A 21,373-nucleotide genomic window follows, 5' to 3' on the forward strand; every position below is an offset into this window, starting at 1 on the left:
GGCTCAAATGCATTTTCTCATTTTGGTACTTGCTTGTTTTCAGTTACAGGCTGTTTCAGAGCCCTTTGAAGTCGATGGAAATGTGTCCATTAACTTCAGCAGACTCTAGTTTGTCCCTAATCGATAGTAATTTGATTAAAATAGCTCTGAATGTTCTGGATCCCAGTGGATGTTGCAGTTGTTCTTTATGTTGCAATAGCCCCCAGCTCTTCTGTGCGCTGTCAGTTCTGTTTGCCAGGCTAAGGGAAAGCACAGGGAGACTTGGGAATCTCACATTTCTCTGCTTGCCAAGGGCATCTTTTTCTCCTTGTAGCTACCTGAATGAATACTCACAGCCTCCCGTGGCTGCTTACCCCAGACCACTGCATCAGTCTCTTCTCTCAGCTCCTGATTTCTTTTAAACTCAGTATTGAAGGGAAAGAGAGGAAAAGCAGCCACAGAGCTCTGCATTGAAATTGAAGTTCTGACACAGACGCAAAGTTTTCCAAATCAAAGGGAATTGATGAGCCTTGCACTGGCAGGTGCCCCAGCTTAATCACAGCCCGAATAATCCTGAAATTTAGATTAGAGTCCATCAGCGCTGCCAGATGTAGCCACTGCCCAGTTCTGGCTCCTGTGCTGTGGTGGAGAGCCTGGCACAGAGGTGCTGAGCAGCACTGCTCAGTGGGGAGGCGCATCTTGGAGTCCTGGGCATCCAAGAGGCACGGAAGTGATGGGTGTGCCATGTCACTGTGCATCCCTGCTAGGTGATTCAGGTCACTGAGGGGACAGCCCCACGCACCACCTTTTAATTAGAGGCACAATGCCATCCCCCAGTCATGGCCTCGAACCAAAAGGGATGAGCTTAGAGTGACTGTCAACCTCTGGATAAAGAAATGGGCAAGAGCACAAATGCCTGGGAACAGGGCCATGGAGGAAATGAATAAGATGCCCTTCCAAAGCAACTGTTTCTTTGTTAGGCTTATTAAAAATACATATATAAAAAGTAAGCTGTAACTTGTGTGCTCAACACAACATTTTAAAAGTTCACATTGTTTTCAACCATACCCTGCTAAGCACAAACTAGGATTCATTTGGAATTTGCTAATTAATACTGGCATAGCATTGTCCCCTGCTGTTGCCCAAGTTCTTGCTTGAGAGAACTTTTTAAAGAAAAAAGAAAATATTTTATCTTGGAACAGTAAGGTGCCTCTTCAGATGTGAAGTCTGCCAAGATAGAAAAGAAAAGGGGGAGAAAAGGGGGGATTTTCCCTTTGCTTTTACTGAATTACTTTATCATCAGTAGCACAACCAACTCTTCAGTAAGGTGATGACCAGAAATTCCATTGCAAGAAATGCTGGCTCTTTTCTCATCCACATCTTTAAGTACTAAAAGCTGGGGAAGAGTAAATCATCATTTAAACTCCGGGTATTGCAGCGGGAGAAATGATTTTGCCTCTTTTCTCTCTCTGAACTAATGGATGTGGAATCTTTCAAAAAGTAAACCAACTCCTCTTAATAAAGCTCTGCATATAGATATTTAGCAGCTAAGCACTAAATCCATGGAATAGGGGGAAAGTGCAGAAGTAGTGGATTAATATAAAAAAGATGCTTTTTCCCCTTCAAAGCCTCCTTAAGTGCTGACTGATGGAATAAACCCTGAAAACTTTGTGCTAATTGTCATGTTCCTTGGCTTGCATCCCATTTGCTGTCCATCATCCTCTGCAGTTTAAGAAGTTTCACACAAGAGCTTTCTTCTTGTGTTTACAGGCATGCCATGTAGTGTATTCAAACCCAGGGATAGTTCAGAGGGTCAGGAAATCTTCCTCCTGCTTCTTATTAAAAAGGAAAAAAAAGATAAAGTCCTGAAGATTTAGAATTTCAAGAAACATCATTTCCCCACATACATCCAGCTCCTCAAAGGCACAAGAGCCAACTTTGAGCTTTCCCAGAAATAAACATGAAGAGATATCCCACTCTAATCACCACAGAAATACTGGGTCAGCCTGGCAGCCACTGGAAATGGGTGTAAAGCTGAACTTAGAGAAGCTGTGCTGGTTTATACCAGCTCAGAGAGCAGGGCATGGCTTATAAAGCAGCTGCATGGTTTGGGTGTGTGGCAGAATGTTTTCTTTTAATTTCCTCTAATACAAAAAAAAAAAAAAAAAAAACACCAAAAAAAAAGCCAAGCAAACAAAAAATAAGATACTGTATGAAATAATAATAATCTGTTCCTTTTTAGTATCACCTTTGGAGTGTGCACAGGATTGATGGAGGGAGATGACCTGTAATTCCATCCCAATTAAATGCCCACAGTCAGCAGTTCACAATTCTTTGGCTGGTGGATTATTTTCAACCTCCCTGGTTCCCACAGGACCTATTCCCTGCGTCATTACCAACTTTTTTAAATTGAAAGTATTATGAAGGCAATTTCCTGCTACCAGCAACCAGCAACTTTCACATCACTTTCTCAGGGCCCTGCAGCCTGAGAACAACTGCTACAAGTAAATCTATCAGCAACGGGGTATTGGATGGAGTGACCTGAATTACCAAAAATCAAAATGCTCAGAAAATGTGCTCTAAGAAATGGGTTCTGCTTACTCACTGCTGATGGTTTTAAAGGTTGTTGGGGACCACTGTGTTTCAGGTTCACTCCTGCTGTCATCAGGCTCCAACAAAGCTTTGGGAAGGTGTGTGTGCTGGATGGGATGGATCTGTAAGAGCCAGAGAACATATTTCTGACTCACAACTGAGCTATAAAATCTGACACGACAGTGAATGTAGTGAAGAGATCAAAGAGCAGGAGAAAACATTGAGATATTGTAAGAGCTCAGATTTCATTACTGCTTCAAATAAAGAAACTGGAGCAGGGTTTCCCAGGCCTGTTCCTGGAGGGCTGCTCAGGGGAGCAGGGAGCAGGCTGGGTGCTGCTCAGCAAAGCCATCTGCAGTGCTACACCTTTTCTGTCAGCTGATGTTAAGGAATAATCTTTTCCAGGGCTCACATAGAGGCTGCAGCATCCTGTGCCTGCACTACAGGAGCCCATGGCCAGTTATGCTATATATCCATGGTAAGATGTGCAGGAAACGCTAGGAATAATTTGATTTAGGTTTCAGGTGTTTTGATAGGAACCACAGTTGAACTGGAGGTCTGATCCAAATTTCCCAGAGTTGAATATCTTGAAATGTGTCATTGATGCTGTCAAATGCACAGAGGAAGCAACATCTCTTTCAATCTGTTTTACTTGCTGGAGTAGCATGTGTTTGTTGTAGCTGGTGCTTGACTGAGAGGAAAAGTGGCAGAAGCAGCACGATCTGGGGTGGGTAGTACCCTTCTAAATAGTCCCAGTGTGCAGATTTCTGCATTTCCTACATGACTTGGCTGTTCCCAGCTGGCCCTGATCCTCAGTATTGCCAGAAATATCTCTATTAAACAGCTTGGAAAACCAGCAGCAGGTCAGACGGGTTCTCCATGCTCACAGTCATTCTCTATTTCATTCCTCTGGCTGCAATTGATGGACCCAGCGGTGTAGAACAAATATTGCTCCCATAATTACCTGCTGCCTGTTAGATCCACAGGTAGCACTGGGTCAGGGGAGCTTTGGTGGCAACCAGAACAGAGCAGGAGGTATGTGATGTGCAGACACTGCCATTTCCTCATGTGGGTCCCCTCACTGGAAGTATTGATGTGGTTATTGGGCATCTCTAGCTAAGAGATTGCAGTTTGTTGCCCCTGCCAGCTGCATTTACAGTATTTTGCTAATCTATTCTTTTTGACACCACAAATAGTGGATTTCCTTGTGCTCCTTTATTGATCGAAGGAAAGATTCGATTTGACAGCAATTTCAGGAAAACCGTCAAGTTGTCCAAGATGCAGGAGAATTATTAACCACCCTAAGCTGACATATGGTAATTTAGCGTTTAATGTTTGCCCTGACACACTGAGAGTCATCATACCAAGTTACCAGCTGATGCCCACAAGTTTATGAGTATGTAAAGAATAGCTGAAAAAATCTTCTGTTTAAACACCCAGCCTTTATTCACTGGCTGTTAAACGTCCTTTGGCAGGGAGATGGGGGCTGGATCCCCCCTGCACTACCCACTATAGTTGGCATAAATTAATAGGATTTTGCAGCTTTTTGCAGCTGTATTTGTACAACTTCATCTTGAAATAATTTTAATTTCTGTGCCTAGGCTTATAATTTTTTCAAGCGCGTTACACAGTTGGCTGTACATAATTATGTCTTACAGCCACAAGCACTGACAATCTGCTTACCTAAACTATTCTGCTCTAAACTTGTCATTTCACTGATGGTGAATTCATATAATGCATGTAATTCACCAGATCAAAAATTAAATTATCAATTAATAATACTGCAGGAAAAAAAAATTTAACAAGAAATTCTGTATGTCTATCAGAGTATCTGCAGTTAAAAGGGGAGTTAGGAATAGACAGCCCAGACCAGTCTGGACTCTAAAATCATTGATGACTTGAATGCAATTGTTGTTGGGGTTTTTGGAGGGTGAGAAGCTTGTGTTTGTGATCTTTGAGGACTGTTACTTGCTTTGGAGAGTTAAATCCAGAACCAGAATGTGCCATAAATGGAAGTGAGATATGAAAAGGCTCTGTAATGTGTCAGAAATTACTGCTTTTATTTTATTTTTTTTTAAACTCTGGCGCCATGTCCTCAAGCTGGCCTGTCTGCCTCTTGCATTAGAAGTGTGTGGATGGGAAGCACATCAATAAGTCACATGAATAAGTCTAACATGAATTCAAGTCAAAGCAAGCAGGGGTCTCAGATCAAACCCACACAGAAACAGAGTTAACGAAAAACTTGCCAAAAATCCAGCCCTGTGAATTCATTCCAAGTGAGCAGAGTTCAGCCAGGTTTGAAATTTCCTGGAAGGCAATCTCCCATCCCTGATGCATGAGGCACATCTGCACGAGCGATGGGTGTTTGAGTTGAGGACACCCACACCAGAGGGAGAGGTACCCTTGGAACTCAGGGTGTTGGTGCAGGAGCTGCAGCTGCTGGGGCACCCTGAGCATAGGCAGGGGCTGCAGGGAGGTGATGGGAGGGCACAGGAGAGCTGCCTGGGAGAGTGGAAGCTGGCTTGAGCCTGGCAGTGTGTCCTGCAGCTGCTGTGTCCTGCATGCAGCTGTGTGCCTGCATGCCAGATGTGCAGATGTGGGCATGGGCTGGATCCAGCTGTGCGGGATGGCTGAGCCAGCCTGATGTTTGCTGTCACCTTACTGGGCATTCCTGACCACAGAGCTCTTGTGGTGTCTTGCTCTGCAAGTTTATTGAAGGGAAATACAGCTCTGGAGTGTCCAGTGTAGCTGCTGTGGAAGGAAACATTTGTGTGCATGCACGGGCAGAATTTGGCCATCGGGGAAGAGTTATCCAGGAGGATTCAATATTTTGTCTGTGTAACAAAAGAGGATGAGTCCTAGGAGCACTGACATCTCACACTGTCTTTGTTCACTGGTCAGTAAATCATAGAATATTTTGTTTTGGACAGGATCCTTCAGGATCACCAAACCTAGACCTGCACTGATGTCTTTTAGCATTGCTCCCATGCTGCACAGAGAGAACTTCATTCCTTGTCTCCTCACATTGGTGTTTCCTTTTACTCACCATTGAAATAACTTCTGTATATGCTGTGCCATGTAATCTACCCTACACAACAAACAAATAGGTTTGCTTTTCCTGTAATTAAACTTTTTAGAGAGACTTCGAGAGCTGCAGAGCTTTAAATCCTGCTCTGCAAGCATCCCAAAGTAGTGTCTCAAATACAAGCCTCAGCAGATTTTGTTCTCCAAAATAGACACACTGGAGGGTTTTATTGTTGTTTCCCATTGTTAGCGATTTGCAGGCAGGTCCAAAAGCTTTATTTTATGCTGAGGGCAGCACTCACAATCATGCCACAGCACCACTTCTCCATGATCAGGGATATCTGTAGGCATCATGCCACTGGGAGTTCAGTGCATGACTCTGGGAAAGCCAAGCTCACTACAAAAGCAAAGGTCACACACACTAAGACCAATTACATCCCTTGAGTCTGGGAAAAAGTTCCTTCCTGAGGACACCAGGGTGTTTGTTCTCCCCTGAAATGCTTGTTCCCTGGGTCCAAGCTCACTGTCCTACCAAGAGGAATGCTGCTTGTGGTAAATTGCTGTGGGTCGAGTGAAGATCATTCTTCAGTTGTTCTTCTGCTGTGCAGCTAAATTTTTAAATGCCATGTGCTGGATTTTCAGCTGAAATAAATGAGCGTGCCTCTGTTTGAAGCTACTGAGTCTACACTGATTTATATCAGCTGAGGGGCTCAATCATTAGTTACAGTGATCAGGTTACTCCTGTGCAGGTCAATATTTGCTGCCCTTATTTATCTTCTGCACTGAGCACTCGAGTTTCCTGCTCAGTTTTACCCAGAAAGGTGCTGGATTCTCTTTTCCAGGCTTGCTTTGTGGCAGACATGATGTAAGGACATAAAGCTTCAGGAGAGATACACTTCAAAAAGAAATGAGGACAAATTCCCACTGCCATGATTTGTTTTTCTTGACTTAGTCTTCATTTAGGCATAGCCACCACAGGCAGCAGTGGGGTCAGCTGCACCAAGGTGCTACAGGATGGTGCCCTCTGCACAGAAACAGTGGGCAGCCCTTCTTAAATAGATGATGAAGGATGATCTTCTCTTGCCTGTCACAACTCCTCTGTCAGAGGAGTAAGAATAGTGTATTCTGAACTCTCAGATGTATTTCCTCTCACTTTTTGTCATGGAGCATCCTCTGCAGCAGAGGAAGGTTTGTGCATCTGGTTCAAATCCCAGCCAGGCATTATCAGCCCCTCGCATCTTGCACAGTAGGAACCAGCCTCAGTTCTTCAGGGCCAAAATTCACCTGATAGCAGCACATCAGCTCCACTGGGATGCCTTCAGTCACTGCAGTGAAGAATCTGCTCTCTTGCAAGAGAGATAAGGGAAAGAGTAGTAAAAATTAGTTTTGTTGCTTCTGCTATCAAGGTTCTAGGAGTGATAAGATGTTGGTCACGTGGAGGTGTTCTGTAATCTTCTTTTCCCATCAGAGCTGCTCTCCTCCCTCTCTCTTGCCTTGCTACAGTCTGAAGCATTTCCACAGGGGAGTTCTCAGGCTGCAAGAGGCCCGAAGAAAGGCACACATCGCTTTAGAAATGACTGTGCCATATCAATTACTGTTAGATGAGGAAGATCCATTAGCATTGGCCAGCTCCTGATATGGGGACCTTGGCTTCTTGACCTTTATAATAGTGAGTGGGAGAGATAAATAATTACTTAATTATTGAATCACAAAGACCATGCAACAAATTGCAGTTTACTGAGTTTTTCACTGGTAAAGATGGAGACCTGCCATGAGCTTCTGGCAGTCCCAAGTCACCACTCAGAAACTTTGACCAGCTTCAGAGTTACACAGGGCAGATTGCCCCCCTGAGCCCTGCAGACTTCAGTCTTTTTGTGTCAGGATAACTCAAGCTAAAACATAAATTCTTTGCTGTTTCAGCAGGTAGGAAAGTAGAGTTAAGCTGCAGCAAATCCTTGGCCTGGATGATGCACTGCTGCACACCGGGTACTCTGTGCTTGTAGCATGTCATCTTATCGTGAACAGAATTTGGTTTTCTAGGCAAAAGCATTGTTATTTCACTTTTATCCCAAGCAGAATAATGGTAGTTTTGAATTAGACTGCGAGTTTGACAACTTCAATTTCATCCTGTGCTTATGTGTGGGGTCACACACAGTTACTGGCCAGAGTTGCAGGCAGAAATTCTCTCCCACTGCATTACCAGCTCCTTATTGAGCCTGATTGATATGCTGTTCCCCATCTGCTCAGTGTTACATTTTCATCCAGGTAGAGGAGGAAAATCCTGCTAAACAATTCAAAAAAACTTGGAAGCGAAAGGAGTGAAAACTATCAGAGCTACCCATGGGCATAGGGAAGGTTCCAGAGGAGTGTGTCCATGCGGATGTAATTGGCCTAAAGGGAACAGCAGGGTTGGAGAGGAGCCCTTGGACAGAGGGAGCCATGTGGAAGCCAAATGACCTGTGAAATGCTGGGAGCTGTCAGCAGCTGAACATTTGGTGCTGCACCTCAGCCAAGCACTCGCAGGGTGCGTGCAGAGGAAGCAAATCCTCCTGGTGAGGAGCAGGAGAGCTGGATGGGAATGGCTGGGTGGGAATGGGCTGGATGGGAATGGGCTGGATGGGAATGGCTGGGTGGGAATGGGCTGGATAGGAATGGCTGGATGGGAATGGCTGGATGGGAGTGGGCTGGATGGAAATGGGCTGGATAGGAACGGCTGGATGAGAATGACCTGGATGGGAATGGCTGGGTAAGAATGGCTGGATGGGAATGGCTGGATGAGAATTACCTGGATGAGAATTACCTGGATGGGAATGGTTGGATGGGAATGGCTGGATGAGAATTACCTGGATGGGAATGGGCTCCTCTGCAGGTATCACAGAACAAGCCAGGCACACAGGAGAGGTTCTTCTCTTTTGGGTTCAAACATCTCATAGCTTCATTTCTTTAATGCAGGCTGCGTCATCAGTTCCATTAATGGCTTAAATGACAGCTTGAATCTCTCTGGAGCACTACTTGGACTCTGTCTTATCATCAAAATAAATAACATTAGAAATCACTTTGCACACATTTCACCTGGAAGATTTAACCTGACATGGGAGAGATCCAGCCACTGGGGCAAAGTGAACGTTTTATAGTTTGGCTTTGGATTTGTATTTTAAAGAAGAGGAAGAAACTTAAGCTCTCAACAGTGAATCTCAACCATGTGAAAATTGGATCTGTAGTCTAGATGTAGTACTTGGTTCTCTTTCTCTTGGTGGAAAAAGAAAACCACTTCTTGAAGGAAATGTGTTGTATACTTAAGCCTTTAGGAGGATGGATTTCACCCTTCAAAGACTTTCTTCTCTTCTTTTTATCTGAGACCAGATATAAAGTTTTTAGAAAATCATGGGTGAGATGAAACCAGTCCCAGTTGAGGAAAGAAAGAAATCCCCAAGTAACAATGTGCAATTCCATCCCTTCTTTCTTTGCCAGTAGTGTCTTTCCCTACTTAACCTTGTTTGTAAATGCCACCACCATGGACACTTGGCTCAGTCAATGGTCATTTTGTCCAGGGGTGGATGAACACTTAAGGACAAGCTTAAACCCAGGGCTGGGGTTAGTGAAAGTGCTTGGTTGCAAGGCACAGAAGAGAGGGTTTACTCTGAAGACAGAAGTGTTTTAGAGGATCTTCTGGGTTTTTGGTTTTTTTCATTTCCTTCTAGGACATAGCTTGAGGTCATTGGCAAGTGTGGTAAAAGGAGACAGAAGTGAAATGTTACCTTCACCTGGTTGGGTCTCCAAATCTGTCTTAATTTTTCTCTTCTTGACTTTTGCATCTTTTTATTGCAACCATATGTGATTCTTTCAGCAACATGCAGTAATTTGTTTGGAAATACAGGGCTAAAGATGTGTCTCTTTACTGGCTTCTAAAACAACTGTGAAATAAGAGTTAAGAACTTTTATACAAATGAGTCCTAAACATATTGCAAATTCAGTTAAAAATAAATAAGTCCTTAGCAAAGATTTCAATAAACAGTAAGAGTAGTCGAATTAAAATATTTCCACTAAAATTAATGAGCCAATCCTGGAATGCTTAGACTGACTCTTAAGTGTGCTCTTTTAAAGGCTTTGAATATGTTTGCGTGCCTGAATTTCTATGGAGCATTTTGAATGCATGACAGATTATAATCTTCAATTATTTTAATTTGGTTTTCTTAATGGGCAAAATAGCTAAGAGCTTAATAATAAAAGGCACTTACTGCTTATCATTTACATTATTTTATGTGTTCATTAATAATTATAATGGGTTTTATAAAACAAAAAAATCAAGTCTAAGTATCCTCAGGTCATGTTAGTGTAAATGTTGCATACAATTCTGTGGGAGATTTGGTAAATTGAGTGCTTTTTGAAGGGCTTTTTTGACTCCATATGTTTTAGAGCAAGACAAAGAACTCCAAAGGAAATTTATTTTCTGGTTCATTCTGTGGAAGGGAAATGTAACAGAGGAGAAACGTCCTGCTTTGCTTTCTCCAGATACATTTCCAGGCACGGTGCAGGGATGGGCAGAACCCAGACCACAGCCACCTTATGAAATTCTCTAAATATGGTTTATTAGGTACAGGAGTACTGTTGTTACAGTCACATCTTCTCTTCTGTCGGCTCAGTTGTCCTTGTTCATTCAGCTTTTCCTTACACACCCCATTTCCTGGCCCTCCAGGCTATTTTCTTTGCTGCTCTCTAAACAGTCTCCATTGGAACACTTCTTTTCCTGGCGATGCTGTGCTCCAAAAACTGTATGATTTATGGTCTCACTGGTGCCCTCCAATCTGCTGACCACACAGCTTTGCATGCTCTGTCCCACCCCTGCTCCTGGCACGGGAGCATTGCAGGGATCTCTGGCGGTTTCTGTCGCTGCCAGGACAAGGGAGGAGGGCTTGGGAATTCAAACCCCTGCAGCAAGAAGGGGCAGTGCTGGGAGCACAAAGGGTGTGGATCAACAGGAGAGAAACAGTGATAAAATCTGATACCTCAGAGGAGCTCACCACTTGAAATTCTGTTCACCAGTAAAGTTTGTGGGAATGGTTTTGCTACCCAGTAAATCCTGACGGAGATGCACAACCCCTAAGATGTTATCTGTAAAAGCAGGATGCAATCCTGTGCCACAAACACTGCTTTTCTGTCTAAATGTGACATTGAGGGAAGGACAGCTTGGAAGGGCTTAGCCCTGTGTTGTCTCAAGAGTTGCAATGTTCATTTTCAAGCATTTCAGTTATTAGATCAGAGCCTGCAGTAGAAAATCCCCATCTTGTGAAATTGCACCATTTCTCCTGTTTCTGGGACTGCTGTGTAGGAACAAGGGCTGAGCCAGACTCTGGATGTTCTGAGTTGCAAACATTGCAGTGTTTTGGGTGGTTCCTCAGTGGTGTGAGCTCCAGGCACTCCCTGCTGGGCTGCAAGGCCACCCTGTCCTTGCTGGGATGGCAGCTCCAGAGAGGGCCTGGCTCTGCTGCAGCTCCCCTCTGGGGCTCTGGTGGCTGATCCCACAGTTTCCAGATGGTCCATTTGTATCTGTCAGAGTTATTGAGGGTTCCTGCATGGAAAATGCTCCCTGTGTTCATGAGGTAGGATGGGAACAAGGGATTGCATCTTCCAACATAAAGTGCCTTTTGATCTGGGACATTTTCCCTCACCAGTGAATCAATCCACTCCAAGCTCCATCCCGGAGGGGCTTTTTAGAGCATAAAAGCTGCTTTGCAAGCAAATTCCTTTTATGACAGTCATCAGCCATCATCATTCATCCTGCTCACATCATCATATGCAGAGTTGTATCATGCCAGGCACTGGAGAAGCTCAAAGCTCCAAGGGTTCTCTGAGTAAAAAATGTATAAATGCAGCTAAGGAAAACCATCCCTCTGCCATCTGTTCTGTAACCCAGAGCCCTGCATACCTCTTGACTGCATTATAAAAGGAGAGATAAATGAAAGGAAAATTCATGTGTATGTTCTCCAGTCAGAAGATTATCATATGGATCTGTTACCATCTTCACACTTCCCAGGCTGAATGAAGGAAAAAGTAACTCCCTTCTGAACCAGTAAATTCCCCCAACCTGTAATTTTTATTCCTGATTTAGTGAGTTCCTTGGGAATAGAGATGGCTTTTTTTTTAATTACTATTATTATTATTATTATTATTATTATTATTATTATTATTATTATTATGTAAACTGCTCCAGGAACCATTTCAGCAAAAGAAGTAAACCTTGCATTGTGTTCAGATAATGTTCTTAAGTTCTCAACAAGATTTAATAAATTGCACCCTGGGAATTAGGCAAATGAAACCTTTGGTCAAAATGTTACAGGATTACTTTAAAAATCTTTTTTTTTTATTTTTTAATCTCATTAAGAGGATAAAATTATATGCTCCAATATAAAAAGCATGTGTGTGATAAATATCTCCCTGGTAGTAAAATGTACTGTGCTTCATTGTCAATGGTCTTTGCAACTTTCTGTGACAAGTGCTACTTCTTACATTATTTTTTTTCTGAACACTTCACACCCTTGTATATTTTCTGGAAATGGATTTAAGTATAGGTAGGAGGCAAACCCTTGTGCTATGATTGCAATTAACAGCAAATAACGAGTCTTTGCTGAATATTTGCAGTGTATTTCCCCCATCTTTGTTTTGCTCAATGCAGTATAATTAGCTCATGGATTTCTCTCAGTATAATTGGCTGTGGGTCTTATGATATATTTCATCTCCTAGATCTGCAATGATTTACATACAGACAGCTTAGACCCTATTAATGCTAATAAAAGTGCTGCAAGGACATCCTATAGCGTGCACTTTATTAAACTGTACATAGCTTTCTTCGAGAGCTTGTGTTTATCTGCGTTTCCCAAAAATAAAATATAGTGCCTTTAGCACTGAATATTTAAATCCAGGCTCCTTTTCCCTGTTTCTGTCTCTCTCTATGCATTTCTAATGCTTCTATCACAATGGGATCTGGGTACTATATGCAACAGGAAATAGAGCAGAAAAATGTCCACTAACAGGCTCTTCCCTTCTGTGATTTGGGTTAAAACTGCTCCCATTTTGGTTCCCTGGAGTGTCTGCTTAGCTCTTTGGTGTTTCTGCTCAAGTACAGCCAGGCTGGGGCTGAATAGAAGTGCAAAATATCTTTGTTGGGTGCTTAGGGTTTTTTCCACCTTTTTTGAGGGTAAATTTACATTATAGTTTGTTTGGAGCTGTGCAGACACACACTGATAAAGACACACAGCTGTGTGTCCCACATTACCCTTTTTAATTTGTGAGGTGGGAACCCCACCCTGGCTCAAAGCTGGAGGTCCAGCAGTATCTTCCTGTTTGCACTTACCTTAAGCCAGGCTCCAGCTGTGGGTGTAGTGGGTTGGAGCTTGAACTCCCTGGTGTGGGCTGTGCACCTGCACAGACATTGCCACCAGCTCAATTTCCAGCCCTTCCCTCTGGCAGGGCAGAGCTGACCTTCTGAGAATGGGGACTGTGATCTTCAGCTCTCAAACTGGTGACAATGCTGTCACTGAAACCACAGTCGAGCAAGCAGTGCTTGATTTTAGTGCACCCTTCCTCACCCACAGATTTGCTAATGAAAGTTGAATTCATGGGTTGTCTGCTTGGGTCTTTCTTCCAAATTTCTGCTAGCCCCACATAAATCTGGACAAATCCTCCTGTGCAGCATGAGGGCTCTTTCAGTGTCCCCAGGCCCTCTTTTAAGTGACTGTACCAGTGTAAGTCCAGTCAGTTTTCTCAGTGCTAACAGTGTAACAAGCAGTGAATCCTTTGGAGAGAAGACAAATGGAGCTGTGTCTATTCCCTGACCTGCAGCTCCAGCGGCGCAGGTGCCGCGCGGATCAATCCTGGCAGTGCCTGTAATAACTGACATGATTAGCCATTAGCAGGAGCAGACAGCTTGGTGGGGGAAGTACAAAGAAAACAGTGTACAAACTTGGTAATGATCTGGACAAAGGTATCAAAGGAGGGTCTGGGAGCCAGGGTTCTGATATTGCCCTGCACGGACACGTTCAGCATCTTGTCAGCCTCCTGTGTCAGGAGAGGGAGGAATAGCAGAAGGTCACATATGGGAGGAGTGTGCAGCAGCCCACAGCCCCATCTCAATTCCTTTGCCTGACAAGCAAAGCCTCCTCTTCCCTTGGGAAATGACCTTCTCTCCCCACATCCAGGCTGTTTGGGGGACACAGGATCCCACTAAGTTCACTCGGGCCCCTCCAAGGGTGCAGCTGCTGTAGCAGAAATGCCAACATGCATTCAGCTACGAGGGCTCTATTATCTTCCCACTACTTTGTTGTATTCATAGACCTGTTAGGGAAAAATTTATGCACATCGCTTCTTACAGTGCCAAGACACTTTGTGATGGTGCAGGGGGTGGTAATTTATTTGTACCTTGCACTTTCTTTCGGGAATAGTCATGCTGTTGCAAGAACTTCTTTCAGCATTTGATCAGAAAATTAAATTTGTGTTTAAAGAGATAGTCAGGGTTGCTAGGACAACATATTAACCTCCCTCCTTTTTTTCCTCAGCTCTGTCTCCAAGGTTCATGGAACTCACTGTGCTGTACTCAGCTTGTAGTGTTGTTCTCAAGGTGCAGGAGGGAAGGGCTTTCAGAAACAGTGTCCAAAACATATTTTTCCTCAATAAATGATCACATGAAATGGTAATATCCCACTGGGCATTCCCAGGCTGGCCTTGTCAAGCCAGCAGGGTTGGACAAAGAGGAGCAAACAGCCCCGTTCATGGAGTTTCATGGGAGTATTTTTGTGCACAGTCACCAGGACTGAGAATACAATGGGGGAGCTTGCAGACAGCGTTTTCAGAAATGATTAATGGCTGGGAGACTCTGGGTATGGCTGAAAAATTTGGACACTTTCAGGAGACTGGGATTTCAGTAATATGTAAACAGTGGGGTTTGCGCATTTTAGGCTCTTCCACATCTCAGTTGAAAAGTCACAATTTCAATGATTTCTCATGAATTAAAAAGGAGCAAAACAGCTGAAACTTTGTGGAATGTACTTTTCATGGCTTTTCACCAAATCTTTGGCGTTCAGCTCCCTTGTCAGGACTGACAGTGGTATTATATCTCTGCAGCCTTCAGGCTCAGATCTTTTAAAGTTGCTGAAACATCCATATGGCTTTTGTCCAGAACTTATGGATTCCTGTCTCTGTTATTTCCTCCAGATCCGCTCCGATAAGGACAAGGAGATCCACATCAGGTACAGCATCACTGGAGTGGGAGCCGACCAGCCGCCCATGGAGGTCTTCAACATCGACCCCGTGTCTGGCAGGATGTACGTGACGCGCCCCATGGACAGGGAGGAAAGAGCTTCCTACCACGTGAGCATCAGACATCCTGACTGTCAGCTGGGCCCGCAAGCTCAAAGCACAATTGCTGGGTTCAAGAAGGGGCACGCTAGATCAGCCAAACCCATGCAGAGTGTGGGCTGGTGGCAGCTGAACGTGAGCCAGATGTGCCCAGGTGCCCAGGAAGGCCAATGGCACCTGGCCTGTATCAGCAGTGTTGTGGCCAGCAGGACCAGGGCAGTGATTGTCCCCCCGTGCTGGGCACTGGTGAGGCCACTCCTCAGATCTGGGGCCAATTTTGGGCCCCTCACCACATTGAGCGTGTCCAGGGAAGGGTGGCGGAGCTGGGGAAGGGGGGAGAGAGTGAGTTTGATGAGGAGCAGCTGAAGGAGCTGGGGGGTCAGCCTGCAGAAAAGGAGGCTCAGGGGAGACCTCATCACTCTGTGACTCCCGGGAAGGAGGTTGTAGCCATGTGGGTTGCTCTCTTCTCCCAAGTAAGAAGTGACAGAACAAGAGGAAATGGCTTCAGGTTGTGCCAGGAGAGATTGAGGTTGGATATCAGGAAAAATTTCTTCACCAAAAGGGCTGTCCAGCCCTGGCACAGGCTGCCCAGGACAGCAGTGAAGTTACCATCCCTAGAGAGATTGAAAAGCTGTGTAGATGTGGCACTTGAGGACATGGTTGAGTGATGGGCTTGGCAGTGCTGGGGGAGCAGTTGGACTTGATCTGAGAGGGCTTTTCCAACCTAAACAATTCTGTGATTATATGAAAGTGGAGATAAACTGATGTCTTTTTCAGACACAGAGCCATTTGTTTAAAATGGTGCAACTTCACATTGCTTGTTAAATCCATGCAAATTTATGTGTAGACTGAACCACCCAAAACCATGAGAAGCCAGTCACTACATTAGCATGTCTTGGGAAATTACTAATTTAAGAATCATTACTGCATCTAAACATGCAATAATTGCTATAGTCATTTTTCACTTTAATTCACCAGGAGATGTTCAGGCAGTATGTTGGGGGTGTGTCAGATAGGTTTTTAAATACGCAGATAGGCTAATATTAAATATCAGGGAATTAATTAAGATTAATTACACTCAAAAGTGATGGTGCCTCGTGCTATCCTAGCTCATAAAATGCTCTACCTGCAGAATGCTCACACTGTAATTGACTGCCGTGTTTTGATATAAATCCCAGCTCTTATATTGCACAGTGTAATTGCACAGCAGATCCAGTCCCACAAATTGCTAAAAGAATAGGTTGCCCCTTGCATGATAGCCCTGCAAAAATTTCAAACATTTTCTGCATCAGCTGGAGTGGTTGTGAAAGGCTGTTTCATGGGTTGCTATCAGCCCTAGCCCATCTCCTGGCATGGTAATAGCCCTTCCCAGGGAGGCTGTAATGCCAGCAGAGTGCACGGGTCACTTCCAGTGACACCGCATCCTGAACGACGCCGTCGGAGACGCACATTCTGTCAGCTTTATCAGGTATCCAGTTAACCATGTTGACACAGCTTCTGGGCTGGGGTGGAAAGATAAAGAAAATAGATTACCTCTTTAGTTGGGTGGAAAAAGAGATTTCCCCTGGGTAAAAGGAGATCTGAAGAAAAATTATTTTATACTCTGTGAACAAGAACAATTATTTTGTTTGTTGTGCCTAGGAAAATATGAAGAGAGGTTGTTTTGGAGAAGAAATATTTGAGATAAAGTGTGTGTCATCTCAGTGTTGTTGATATTGTTTCAGCAGTGCCAGGTTATTATACCAGTCTAGTCAATAATAAAAAAGTTAAGACTTTTGATGGAGCCTCTGTGATGTCTGCGATCAGACACTCACAGTCAAAAACATGAGATGAAACAAATTTTGTCCTCCATCCCTAAAAAACCCTGTGCCCCTTAAAAATGAACTGAACCTACCAGTCACAGTGAATTCAGCAAATTGAATTCTTGCCTTGTCAAAGTGATGGGATGAATCTGCCTTGTACATAACACAGGATTTCCAGCCTTTGCTGTTCCTCACAGAAGCCTTGAACTAGTGGCATCCATATGTAAATAAGCATATTCATACTCTGAAGGTTACAGGAAGATGTATTTTATAGAGAGAATAACTGATAAGTATGTTATGAGACCTTATAGACAGGAATACTGAATGATAGAAAAATCTTTGTCAGGAGAACAGTAGAAGGTGATGAAGAACATTTTAAGTTGTGTCTGTAGATGACCTTTAGATCCTTCAGCCTCAGTAGCAATGGATTGATGATTTCTTGAACCATCAATCCATTGTAAAGGGTTCATTTATTAAGCCTTTACAAAACCTTTATAAATACACCGTGCACAAAGCAGTGACCCAAACGCTGGAGAGGAAACTTACAGTGCTGAAAATGGAAGAAATTTGGCCCATTTCCAGAAAGAAAATAAAGTTCAAAGTTTTGGGTAGTGGAGGGTTTGAAGAAGCCAATGAATTTATGCCACTTCATAGAGCCCAGTCTCTTAAGTGATAGGAAAGGCAACATGAAGCCAGGTTTGAACTGAGTGCTGGAAGAGCAGTGACTGAGGTGTAGCTTGGATGTGAACTTGAGAGCTTGGCCACCTTTAAACTTAAGATCTACTGTAGGTTCCTTTAGCTTGAATTGGTAGCTTTGCTCTTGAGTGAGAATGTCAGTGGAGCTGCAAGGCACCGCTGGTCCCTCTGACCCAGCAGGACATGGGTTCTGTGTCTGTTCTGTGCAGCCTTGTGTTCCAGCTGAAGGTGGGTGCATTTACACAGCTTCAGGTTTTCTGCAGCCCCAAAAAAACCCAAATCTTTTCAGCATCTCTGTCACTCTCGAGTGTTGTCCTTGCTGCTTTTGTTCCCAGGTAATCTAAAAACTAATTATAAAAGAAAGAACAATAATTTGCAAGTCTTTGTAAGGCTACATATCAAGAGTTCTGTTTCATTAACTCCCACATTTTCAACACATATTTTCTTATGCATAATTATCTGTATTGCTTCAGGACTACCATTTTTAAAATACTAGTGTTTTAACACTCCCTGCATTCAGCAAGCCATTTGTCTGATGAAACCTGCCTCGTTCCCTAAGGTGAAACAGATTTTTTTCTAATTAGATCAGGAGTTCTGCAGCAAAACTTCCCCTGTTTTTGTGATCATTCTTGAACTTTTAGGGAGGATCATTCCGAGCTTGAGTTATGCAGAGGTGTATGTGCCTCTGGGACTCAGAGCCCCTGCCCAGGTGCTGTGTGTGCTGGTGAGAGCAAGTTCAGCTGTCTTTTGGCCTCATCTGTTTGTGTCTACACTGCAAACCAGAGCACAAACCCCCCAGGGACCTCACAGACATCCCAGACACAGAGTCAGCTGAAAATATGAGCAGAGAAAAGCAAAAAGGGCTCTGCAGCCACTAAACCAACCCCATGTTGTGGTGTGGAACTGCACAGGCGGCATTGAGTGGTGTCCTGGGAGCCACCCTGGTGTCATTAGTGCCGTGGGACACACAGCCAAGGGACACACAGCTGTGTGAGACACATCCGTGGGACACACAGCCATGGGACACACAGCTGTGGGACACACAGCCATGGGACACACAGCCATGGGACACACATCCATGGGACACACAGCCATGGGACACACAGCTGTGGGACACACAGCCATGGGACACACAGCCATGGGACACACATCCATGGGACACACAGCAAGGGACACACAGCTGTGGGACACACAGCCATGGGACACACATCCATGGGACACACAGCACACACAGCTGTGGGACACACAGCCATGGGACACACAGCCGTGGGACACACAGCAAGGGACACACATCCATGGGACACACAGCAAGGGACACACAGCAAAGAACACACATCCATGGGGCACATCCCCCACATTTCTCTGCCTCTCACTGTGGCAGGTGTGTGCTGCATCTCCCCTTGCAGGCAGCCCCTGAAATGTTCCCTGCACGCCAAGGAAGTTGCAGCAGGTAGTGATATTTAATATGCATGAGTTCTCTTGGCCTTATTTAGCTGCGCTCCCCAGGTCCCGTTTGTGCTGCTGACAGAATTAGTGGCTCTGAATGTCTTTTCTGATCCAGACACCAGCTTCATATTAAGCTGCAGTTAGGCCTGGCAAGTACAAGGGATAGAAAATTGGTAGCTTAGTTTTCCAAGACGTTTTTTCAAGCTCTGTTTTCAAAAGACATCAGCATAAACATGTCAGTAAGCAATCATTGCTTATGATACTCAAGTAATATGCATTATAGGGAAACTTTGAAGCAAGTCCTAATCCAGTTCCAGACACATGTATGCACTGTCAGCTTCAGGCTGATGAAATACTCCCTCAGAAATGGCTGGAGCAGAACAGGTGGGTTACAGACTGACAAAGAGTTGTTTTAAATGCAAAGGAACAAAACAATTTTATTACAAATTAAGGGATAATTCCAGTATTTTGAGCCATGTTGAATAATGCCAGCCATTTGTGTCACAATGCTCTAAATTGAACTTTTAATCACAATTAAGAGCACACAAATTAGGCGTGACATTGTATGCTTATTGCTTAAAGGCTCTGTCACTGATTGATAATGTATATTTGTATTAGTAGTATTAGTGCCTAAGTAATATTCATATTTAACACAATTCACTGTGTTGACTTTGACTAACTACCTTCAGATACCACCAGCCTCCAGTGTAATCAATAATCATGATACCAAATCATTTGTATGCCAACAGCTACATTTACACTGGAAACTGTCAGTAGGAAAACCTCAGAGACCTGTGGTAGCTGCTGCTGAATATGATAGCAATAATTGTCACACTTTTAAGCAATATTTGTTAAAGAATATTGAGCCAGCTCCTTGGCTGGTACAGCAGATGATGCATCAGCTAGAGATTAGTTGGCTACGTGTATTAATTTTTCAGAATCCTTTGCAAGGTATTTAATTTGATTTTATTCCTTCTTCACTCCTGTCATGTTCTTCCTCTTGGGGAAAACGTAAATATTTCAAACTGACTTTATAAATGTTTCTTAACTGTCTCTTGAGGCACCCACCAGCTCCCATTTGAATACTTGTGCGTGCCCCATGTCTGGCATGTGTCCTGTGGCCCAGGTCATGCTCACAGAAATGAGCCCCATCTCAGCCATTGAGGAATGGCTCCAGAACAAAGTGTGTTGTCCAGCTTGAGGATGCCTCATGAATACCAAAAGTAGGACAAAAGACTGAGGGAGAAGATGAATTAAGGAAGGGGAATGTAGTATAGATCTGCCTTGGAGATCCAGCCAGTTTCCCAGCAGACAGATTGACCCCCTGGAGTCCCTCCTTCCTCTCTGCTGAGGATGGTCTCTAATGGGGAATTGTCTCTTAACAAGGAATGGTTTTTAGCAGGAAGAGCTCCCATTGAGTTGAAACTGAACCCTGTGGCTCAGGGCTCCCTTCTCCCTTTGCCACAGCTGGCACTGACCACAGGGAAGCCACATGTTGTGGGAGATAGGGAGGCATTGGCACATGAGAGCTGTTCAGAGAGAACAGGCAGAGAAAATGAATGCAAAAAAGCACAAAAGGAAAGAAATGTTCACTGAAGCCAGGCCAAAAAAAGGAGCAGGAGAGAGGCTGCCATCTTCCTGGCACTGCAGATGCTGAGCCAGGACACCAGTGACCACACCAGTGTGCCCAGCACTGCCTGCCTCCTATAGCTTAACCCAGCGCTGGTGCTGGGCTCAGGACACTTGAGCATGTCACCACAGGTTTGATGAGATTCCTGCAGTCTTGCTTATTGAATTTTTTTTGCCTTGAGTGCAGGCAGTAATGCGCTGATGGGTACATGTGCTCAGTGAGTGCAACAAGCAGATAGATGTGCATTGCTGAGAAATCCCTTGCTCCTGGAGATTTCAAACAAAAGCTATCGAATGTAATTAAAAATTTGTAGGGGGAGAGTCAGATCTGAGGGGGGAGATACCAGCTTTGCTCTCTGCTTTATCTCTGAATGGAACCATTTCCGCTGCTGGAAATGCTGTAAGAGAGAGCCCAGTGCTGCCTCAGTTTGAAGATAATAACTTTAATTTTAGCTCTGAATTACTTTTTTTCAAAGACAGTCTGACCTCTGACTGTAAAGTTATTGAATTGCTACATCTGACATGATGAAGGATAGCTCAACAGGTGGGAGCCAAAGCAGTTCCTGTGTAGGAAAGAAATGCAGATATTAAGAGCATTGCAAGTCATGAAACACAAATGGTACACCCTGTATTGAAAGCAAAGCTGGACTTCTTCAGGCTTTAAAGAAAACGTGCTGCTTAATTTCCTTTAAAAAAAAAAAGTGTTTTTCTCCCAGCTCATTTCATGTGGCAGTTTGTTCTCTTTGCTTGATTAAATGTTAATCCGGCCCATCCTAATGGTGTGCAGCTCCTTTTGTTAAGCTCTGGACTTCTGAGCACCATACATGAAGGGGAAAGTTGCATCAATCACCAGC

General features: G+C 44.1%; 1 protein-coding gene across 4 annotated transcripts in view; it reads left to right on the top strand.

Annotated features, from left to right (window-relative positions):
• CDH4 (cadherin 4) overlaps nt 1–21,373 on the top strand; it is a 416,711-nt gene that overhangs the window by 305,464 nt on the left and 89,874 nt on the right. For all 4 annotated transcript variants that reach the window (XM_030963158.1, XM_030963159.1, XM_030963161.1 and 1 more), the window contains one exon: nt 14,803–14,958. In XM_030963158.1, the coding sequence (XP_030819018.1) occupies nt 14,803–14,958 (156 nt within the window). The remainder of the gene's footprint in view (nt 1–14,802; nt 14,959–21,373) is intronic.

The sequence above is a fragment of the Camarhynchus parvulus genome, chromosome 20 (genome assembly GCF_901933205.1).
Source record: "Camarhynchus parvulus chromosome 20, STF_HiC, whole genome shotgun sequence".
NCBI classification, from domain to species: Eukaryota; Metazoa; Chordata; class Aves; order Passeriformes; family Thraupidae; genus Camarhynchus; species Camarhynchus parvulus.